This window comes from Octodon degus, unplaced genomic scaffold (assembly GCF_000260255.1).
Source record: "Octodon degus isolate 3935 unplaced genomic scaffold, OctDeg1.0 scaffold00050, whole genome shotgun sequence".
Classification (NCBI taxonomy): Eukaryota; Metazoa; Chordata; class Mammalia; order Rodentia; family Octodontidae; genus Octodon; species Octodon degus.
The window spans coordinates 11,885,500-11,894,819 of NW_004524626.1; the positions used below are offsets into that span (position 1 = coordinate 11,885,500).

At 57.9% G+C, this 9,320-nt stretch overlaps 1 protein-coding gene across 1 annotated transcript; it reads left to right on the forward strand.

Annotated features, from left to right (window-relative positions):
* Positions 1-630: 630 nt before the first annotated feature.
* Positions 631-7,508, forward strand: S1pr2 (sphingosine-1-phosphate receptor 2). Its single transcript, XM_004632839.2, has 2 exons — positions 631-755; positions 6,327-7,508. Exon 2 carries the CDS (start codon positions 6,368-6,370, stop codon positions 7,424-7,426), a length of 1,059 nt encoding a protein of 352 aa, XP_004632896.1. The 5' UTR covers positions 631-755; positions 6,327-6,367; the 3' UTR covers positions 7,427-7,508.
* Positions 7,509-9,320: the final 1,812 nt, after the last annotated feature.

Below are 9,320 nucleotides of genomic sequence, written 5' to 3' on the forward strand. Positions count from 1 at the left end.
ATCCCCAGAGGCTTTTTTATTTTTTATTTTGAGACTGGGTCCCTCAGAGCCGCTGAGTTGCCCAGACTAGGTTCAAATGTTAGATCCTCCTGCCTCAGCCTCTCAGAGACAGGCCTGCCCTATCATACCCGGCTTGAATTCTGGATCTTATCAAGGCAGAACAATCCTGTCTTCGGAACAGGTTGTGGCACGCTTTAGGGACTGATCTGTTGAAAGGGCACCCAGTAGACCCCTCATGGTTGTTTACTGTGTTGATACATAGAAGGTGCTTCGAGATTCTTTGTTAAATAAATAAAGGCAACCCCGTGCTTGCCTCTTATTCTGGATAAACCGAGTCTATCCAGCACTGGTTGAGGCCACCTGGATAGCTGGGGAGCCGTGACGTCATGGGGAAGCGTGACGTTATACGCCGGCTAGTTCTCACGAGTGGGGGCTGGGAGGGGCTGGGCAAAGTGGTGTGTGGGGGGGCGGACAAAGGGGCCCTGCGCACCGCCCCCGTCGGCCCCGCGCGCCCCCGCCGGCCTGCCGGGCCACATCTGGAATTCATGCAGTCGTTGCCGGAAAGGGGAGGAGAGGAGGGCGGGGCAGGCGGAGGGGGGGCCGAGGCGTCGGCTTCCCCGCCCCTTCTGTCCCTGTCCTCAAACCCGGGACGCAGCCGAGCCCTGGACGTAGCACCAGCCCAGCCGCGGCGGCCCGGGAAACGCAGACGCGGTGGCCCCTCCTGCCCGGGCGGGGACCCGGGCCGGCTTAGCCAGGTGAGCGCGTTGGGGGATCGGCCAGGGCGGGGCTCTGAGGTTGCGGGGTCTGAGCTGCAGCGCCGGGGTGCGGACGTCCAGGGGACTGGGACGCAGCGGGGCCATGGCCCGCGTCGCTGCTGCACGGAGTGGGTGGCCACCGAGTGTCCCCTTCACGGCTCCAGGCGGCCCCAAGCGACTCGGCCGCGAACTCCTAGACTGAGCTCCCCGCCTTCCCCGGGCAGGAAGTTGGCGCCGAAGACGAGGCGGAATCTGAGTGCTTTCGACGCTGAAGACTCAGGGAGGCGGGACGTGGATCGCCAAGACCCGGTTTAGGGGGGTGGGCTTGGGGGAGAGGTGCTGCGCCCCGCGCCAGGATGTGCCGGGTCGATCCTGGGGCGTAAAGATGTACTACTGCGCATTGCAACACAAAGTCAAGCGTGAGACCCCCGAGCAGGGCAGACTTCACCGTCTGCGTCCCTAGCTTCGTGCCTCAGTTTCCCCGAGTTGTTGGTCTCGTCCAGTTACTCCCGCTGAGGCATGGCTTTGTTCTGGAAGGAGACAAGAGTGACGCCGTGGCTCAGGCTTCCTTTCGTTGCCCTCCAGCCCTGGGATGGCGCGTGGGGGAGGCACGCGTGGCGTCGCACACTGTAGAGTCGCGGGCCGGGCCGAACCTCGCCCCCTCCTCCGGCACGAGTTGACTCACCCGGGGATTTCCACCCCTCCCCCGCCTCTGCCCTTGTCAGGCAGATGCCACTTGCTGAGCCCACGGTGCCCCCCGTGGCGCCAGACGGGCTTTGGCACGTGGGGGTGTAACTGTTGCAGCTGGGGCCCCTCCCCTCCCCTGTTCTGGTCCCTGGGAATCTGGAGGCGGAGTCCCGTGGCGGGTTCCACAGGAGTTGGCCACCCTTACTCGACATTGTGGGGGTCTTGTGCGTGTGACGGTCTCGGGGCTCGGAGGCGCCACCCCAACGCGAGTGTGGATACCGCGCATTCTTCGGCCTGATAAGGAGGCTGAGAGTGCTGCCCGTGCGGGGTGGGGCGGGTTCTGCCACGGTCTCCATGGAGACGGGCGGGCTGTGCTAGGCAGTGCTGCCAGGGCAATAAGGCATCCCTGGACTCTTTGCTCTTTGGGCTTGGAGTGCACTGAAGAGCCTGCCCCTAGGGTCTCCTTGGCTGGATCATTCATTCATTCATTCATTCATTGGTTCATTCATCTCTGCCCCCTCTACACACTCTGAGTGTCTTTTTTTGCATCAGGCATCCTTGAAAGGATTGAGATTGAACTTGGTCATTGGCCGGCAGCAGTTTACATCATACAGTGGAGAGGCAGAGGGAAGACAAGATAAGTTCTTGATAGTGACAAGTGCCGTGTAGATAAACCACTATGCTGTAAGAGAAAGAGTCTGAGGAGGGTGGTGCTGGAAGCTGGTGGTCCGGAGGCCCTTCTGGGAAGTGACCTTTATATAATAAACTGACCAGAAGAGAGACAGTCATTAAAGGCTTTGGGAGGAGGATGGAGCAGGTGGAGGAGCAGCAGGGGGCCAAGGCACCGAGGTAGGGATCTGGGTGGCTTTTAGGAAGTCAGTGGGGTCAGAGTAGCCTGCCCCCTGGGGAGGTGAGTGGGTAGGAGCCATATCACAGGGGACACAGAGAACCATGGAAGGTGGTGGAGCTGGGAAGTGACTCGCAGGGAGTTCCAAGTTTAAAAGCCCCCCCATTGAGAATGTGTGTGTGTGTGTGTGTGTGTGTGTGTGTGTGTGTGTGTGAATAGTCAGTGAAAAACCAAAAGAAAAATAAGTGTGGATAGAGCTAGTCTTGGCAAGGGACAGTAGGACAAGTGGGAACTGTGACCAGTGAGAACAGTGACCACAAAGTCTGCCTGTCTGCAGCAGGGAGGGAGGAGAGGTGGGGGAAGCCTTCCTCCTGAGCCTTCCCTTCAGTTAACCTCCCCAGAACTATGTTGTCTGAGTCTTCTCATCCCTCCAAGCCCTGTCACTTGGCCTCACCTTCCATTTCAGGCCTGGCCATTCTGTCCCTTTTGAGTCTTTTTTTTTTTTTTTTTTTTTATTTGTACTGTGTAGATACATTTATTTTATTTTTTTCTCTGACAAAACTAAGCAAAAAAGGGGGATACAACCCATACTTTTTTTTTTTTTTTTTTTTTTTGTAGGCAGGGATTCACCATGCAGTTCATGCCGATAGCCAATAGCCAGGGCTGGGCTGGAACTTGCCGTTCTCCTGCCGCAGCCTCCTGAGTGCAACTCCACTCCTGGCTTCCTGAACCTTTGAGTGGAAGCCAGCACCGTCTGGGCAAGTGAGCAGGAGTCTGCTGTGGGAGAAGCCAGGCCTCAGAGTGTTAAAGCTGACCGGGCAGCTCTCTGACTCTGTGAAGGGAGCTGCTTCTGCCAGCTTGAAGCCCGGGCCCTGCTTCCTCGGTGGGAACCTTTAACCTGCCCAAGCCCCTGCCTTGATAAAGTTCTCCTAGGGAAGATGAGACTAGACTAGTGTGGTCCTCAGTTTCCCCTTCTGGAACCAAGAGAGCTGCCCTCCTGCTACTAATTGCTTAGGTTCCTGGGTCTCTTTACGAAAGAATACCCACTTTCTTGCCTGGTCCCTCAGGGGTGCAGGCAGAGCACATTTCTTATTTCTCCAGGAAGCCGCAGTAAATCTTTCCCGTTCCCGCAGCCAAACTGGAGAGGGGCGGTGACCCCCTCATGAGTTAAGAGGGGGCGGCGGCGGTGAGACAAACCCTGGGCTTTTTGCCCACCAGCTAAATGTGCTTCCCAGGCCTGAAAAGGGACCTGGACGCTCAGGATTCAGGCCAGCGTGGGGGCGTCTGATGGGGTGACCCAGCGGTCACGCAGCGGTTCAGCCTGCCCCTCAGGGACTGAATCCACGCAGCTCTAACTCTCAGATGAAAAAAAAAAAAAAAAAAAAAAAAAAAAAAAAACCAAAACGCTGAGCGCCATCACTTATAAACAGGGAGGGTGGGACGAGTCAGAGAGCTCCCCCCAACTGGACCAATCAAAGCCTAAGGACAGAAAGCTCTAGCCAATAGGCAAATCGCTCAGTGGTCTGGTATTGAAAATCTAGCCAATCGGAGCGGATGCTGTTTCCGGGCCCGACGGCCAGTTTGTTAAGGTCGAGCCAACCTGAGATCGGCTGCAGCGGGCAGAGGGCATCGGGTTGCCCGGGGCCCTGTCCGGCAGTGGAACAAGGGGCCTCTGTGTGGCGATCAGGGCGGGGCAGCTGTCCCCAAGGACACGCACAAGCTCTTCTCTGTTCCCAAACTAGGACGGATGTCCCTCCGCCCAGAGGGAGCAGCTGCCTCTTTGGGGATAGAGGGGGGCGTCCGGGAATTGAGATGACTGGGTGACCCCGGAAGCCCCATCACTCCTAGGCTCACCCTAAGAACCGGCCCAACCAGCCTTTTCTAGACGGTTGCTTCGGGCTCACACGTGGTCCTTGTCAGGCGCGCTTCCAGGGACTCCCCATCTTTTGGCCAGTTAGCTAAGGCCTGGAGCAGCCTCCCTGCACCCCACAAGCCGGCTTCTCTGAGACCCTCATCTCCTCGCTGGCCCTGGTGTATGCCCCTCATTTACCCGGCCCAAGGAATCCTCCTGCCGTTTTACCCTCTGCTGTTTTCCTTGGGAGGGGGTGTGGGTGACTCAGGTTTCCATGGAAGCGGGTGCCCTGCTCCCTCCCAGCGGGCTCATGTGACTTCAGCAGCTGCTGCATCTCCCCAGCCAGGACCTCCCAGATGGGTCTCTGGTGAGCCCCCATCCCCACTACCCCCAGCCAGCCTTCCCCACACCGGATGTGACTAGGACTCCACCCTGTTTGTTCCAGGGGCCTCACACATCTGGATTTCATCCTGGCCAGGGAGGGGGTGCCAGCGCCCTGCCCACCCCGAGGGACCCTCTGGCCCAGGGCAGAGTTAGATGGCGTTGATGAGAACAAGCTGTTAGGAGTCTCTCTTGGTTGAGTCAGCCCCCTTTCCCAAAAGGTTGGGTGGAGGACACCCAGCCCAGGGCCCTGTGCGCCTACGGTAGAGGAAAAAGAAGAATGTTAGCTAATACTTGCTATGTGTAAGCATTCTCCATGAATTCTTTTGCTTATAAAAATGGAGTCTTGCTATGTTGCCCCGGGCTCAGGCAATCTTCCTTAGTCTCCCAGGCATTAGGGTTACAGGGTTCTGGTTTCATGCATCTTTTCAAAGGTTGTTTTTGGTCAGGCATGGTGGCGCTGGCCTGTGATCTCAGCAGCATGCGGAGACTGAGGCAGGAGGATCACTGGGAGCTTGAGGCCAGCCTGGGTTACAGAGTGGGACCCAGTCTCAACACCCTCACCCCATAGTTTGTCACTATTCTGAAGGAAGCTTTCTTGTATGCATTGCACAGATGAGGGTGCTGAGGCCAGAGGCTGGGCGTAGAGAGCCTTGCCCAGAGGGTCAGAATGGGGTGGGGACGGCTCCAGCTATACCATCTCTCAGCCCTGTGTCCTTGAAGATAGTCTGATGCTGGGAGGCTAAACCCCAGGGCGCCCTGGCGTCTCCCCATACTCTTATCTTAAGAACGCCCAGGGCCTCCAGGCTTCTACCCAGCCTGCAGTGTGCCAGTGGGTGGTAGTGAACTGGGCAGTGTGCTATCAGTGGCAAGGATCTCGCCGACCTAGGTCACAGGCCTGCGTGAGGCCTGAGGCTTCTATGTGCTGGAGAGAGGAGATGGCTGCTCCGGGCTGTTGCAAGGTTTTCCGTCAGAGCAGGAGATGTGGAGGGAGGGTGCCTGTCTGCTCCTTTGAAACAAGGCTTTGAAGGAGTATCTCTCAGGGGCTGCGGAGGCAGTGTAGCTAGTCTCACCGGCCCTACTACTTTCTGGAGACTTCGGAGAGCATATGGACATCCCTGGTGTCCCAGGTGTAAAGCAGGACGGGTGCTGCATGCCTGGAATCCCAGCACTCTGGAAGGCTGATGCACCGGGATTCCAGATGCCAGCCCAGTTTGGGGATTTCAGTAAGGGTCTTACAGGGTTTCACTACACAGACTAGACTCCTAGTGATCCGCCTGTTTTCAGCCTTCCAAGCCCTGAGATTACAGGTGTGCAACACCACGCCCAGTCTGTCTCAGTTGCAGTACTCCCCGGGGCAGGGCCGGCAGGGCATGTGGTGCCAGGGATCGAACCCCATCCCTGCACCTGCCTAACAGTTTGGGGGAATTTAGCAAGACTGCCTCAAAATAAATTACAAGGGCTGGGTTGGGATATAGTTCGGTCTTGGGTTCAATCCCCATGGCCAAGAGAAGAACTGATGATAAATCAATTTAGTGTGGCCACTTGGGGAGGAGTCCCAGAGCAAGACCCTTTCGTTTTCTTTTTTTGGGGGGTTGGTCTCTCTATGTAGCTGACAGAGGCCTCAAACTCCCAGCAGTCCTCCCACCTCCGGCTCCTTAATGCTGGGATTACAGGCAAGCACCCAGATTCTGCCCAGCACAGAACCAGAATTTGAACCACCGTGTCGGCTGGCAGCAGCTACCCATGGCTCTGACCTACCTGTCTGTCTGTCTGTCTGTCTGTCTGCCCCTGCCCTGTACAGTGTGACAGCTTCATGGCCCCGGCTGGCCACTGAGCCCCACCATGGGTGCTTTCTACTCTGAGTACCTCAACTCCAACAAGGTCTGGGAGCACTACAATTACACCAAGGAGACTCTGGATGTGCAGCAGACGACGTCCCGCCAGGTGGCCTCCGCCTTCATCATCATCCTGTGCTGTGCCATCGTGGCGGAAAACCTGCTGGTGCTTATCGCCGTGGGCCGGAACAGCAAGCTCCACTCAGCCATGTACCTCTTCCTGGGCAACCTGGCTGCGTCTGACCTCCTGGCGGGCATGGCCTTCATTGCCAACACCGTGTTCTCGGGCCCTTTCACTCTGAAGCTGACGCCAGTGGAATGGTTTGCTCGCGAGGGCTCGGCTTTCATCACGCTGTCTGCCTCTGTCTTCAGCCTCCTGGCCATCGCCATCGAGCGGCACGTGGCCATAGCCAAGGTCAAGCTGTATGGCAGTGACAAGAGCTGCCGCATGCTGCTGCTCATCGGGGCCTCGTGGGTCATCTCTCTGGTCCTTGGTGGCCTCCCCATCTTGGGCTGGAACTGCCTGGGCCACCTGGAGACCTGCTCCACCGTCCTGCCGCTCTACGCCAAGCAGTATGTGCTGTGCGTGGTGACCATCTTTTCCGTCATCCTGTTGGCCATTGTCGCCTTGTACGTCCGCATCTACTGCGTGGTCCGCTCGAGCCACGCGGATCTGGCAGGCCCTCAGACGCTGGCGCTGCTCAAGACCGTAACCATCGTGCTGGGCGTCTTCATCGTCTGCTGGCTGCCAGCCTTTAGCATCCTGCTCTTAGACTATGCATGTCCCGTCCGGTCCTGTCCCATTCTCTACAAAGCCCACTACTTCTTTGCCTTTGCCACCCTTAACTCATTGCTGAACCCTGTTATTTACACGTGGCGGAGCCGGGACCTGCGGCGGGAGGTGCTGCGGCCGCTGCAGTGCTGGCAGAGGGCGGCCAGGGGGGCGGGACGACGGGACAGGACCCCAGGCCACCGCCTCCTGCCCCTTCGCAACTCCAGCTCTCTGGAGAGGGGCACACATATGCCCATGTCACCCACATTTCTGGAGGATAACACAGTGGTCTGAAGGGAGGTGCCGGGTCACAAAGCTGCCAACAGAGGGACTGGTGACCTCAGACAGAGGTTAGGGGTTGCCAAGCAAGATGCCCCTACCCTAGACCTTGGGATCCGAAGATGGTCCACAGCCGGGGGAGCTGACAAGGGCATGGAGTAGCCAGATGGCGGGGCTGCTGTGCAGTGCTAGAGGCCAGTGTGGTGACCCAAGGGACTTTTAAAAGACTAGGGTGACAGCAAGTGGGAGGTCAGGGTAGGAGCAGCTTACCACCAGGTACAACTGTGTGCTTGTGTGTGCCTGCGTGTGGGATGGGGCCTTGAACCCAGGGCCTCCACACTGAGCTACATCTCCATCTCTCTCCTCACCCCTGACTTTGTTGGGTTAAGGGTCTGGGTAAGCAGCTCAGGCTGGCCTCCGTGTCTTGGTACTCCTCCTGCCTCAGCTTCCGAGTGCTGGGGTTCCAGGCATGAGCCACCGTGCCCAGCTGCAGCGCTCTTACGTTTTGAGACAAGGTCACTGAGTTGCTTGGGCTGGGCTTGCACTTGTGATCCTCCTGCCTCAGCCTCTCTGAGTGCTGGGATGACGGGCATGCGCCACCACGCTCAACCCTGATGTTAACACTTTCCTGTCTGAACCTCCAACCTGTCTCCAGCTCCTCTGTGTGAATGTATCATTCTTGCCACCTCCTGTGGACACTCTTAGGCCACTTCTTTGGATCCACCATTCCTGGGGCTGGAGGCTCCCTCTGTGCCCTTCCCAGGCGCAATCCACAGCTTCCCCAAACATTGCCAGCCTACTCTTTGGCGACTTCTTCCCTTTTCTCTCATCTGCCAGGAAAGGAAGTCGTGACGTAGAGATGAGGAGGGGAGGAGGGCCCGGCCCATGTCCACTCTTGAACCTCATTGGCCAGTTGCACTACTTGAGACTCAGAAAAGTCACCCAGGGCTGGAAAAGTTTGGGGTGCTATGGAGCCTCCATGGGACAGGATGAAACAGGAGAAAATTCTGAGGGAGATTTGGTCTCTTCTGTCCACTTCTATCCAAGAAACCACTCTCCAAGCTACTTCACCCTGCACATCCCCAAAACCTGAGCCCCAGGTTGCCCTAAGGAAGGGCAGCCCCAAGCTGCATGGGGCTGGGGTGACCCCTCACCTGCCCCCAAGGAAGGGCCATTACGGTACAAAGTATATTTATGTGTGTGTGTTGCGCGCGCGTGCGCGCAAATCCAGGGTGTGTGCATGCCCTCCCTGCACCCCAAGCCCCCGAGTGGATGCTGTGCTGTGTCCCTGTGTTCCTGCCCGTATTGACGCTGCCTGGGAGCTTCAGACCCTGCCCGGACCCCTTTGGGGTCGATGGCTCATCTCGTGGGCAGGGAAACCTCACTCCTCACAGCAATGTCTTGTGAATGCCGAGGCTGAGGGCAGGGGAGTCTGGGAGCCAGTCAGGAGCCAGTCAGGGCCCTGTACCCCTCAACAGCTCCCCAGACCACCCCAAGCCCAAGTCCCAGACCTGAGCCAATAAACGGTTCAATTTCTCTCCGTGTTGGTTGTGTCAATGGGGCTGAAGGTCGCTCTGCCCCCTTTCTGTGCCCCTGGCTGCCTCAGCCCTGCCAGGGCGGGCGCTGCCCTGAGCGCAGGGCTCCATCCCTGGCCCATTTTTATTTTGTATTTTGAAGCAGGGCCTTGCTTAGTCACTGAGTGGCCCAGGAGGGGCTCCAAGCTGCCCCCCTCCTGCCTCTGCCTCCCAGGCACTGGGATGAGGACCGTGCACAGCCACACCTGGCTTTGAATGGCTGCTGAGAAAGCAGGACTCAACCTAAAGCCCTTTTCCTTTGGGCAGCTGCCAACATTGTCTGGATCCTCAGAGGGGTTTCGTGAGGCCTGTAGTGTTTCTGCTTTCTTTTGAAG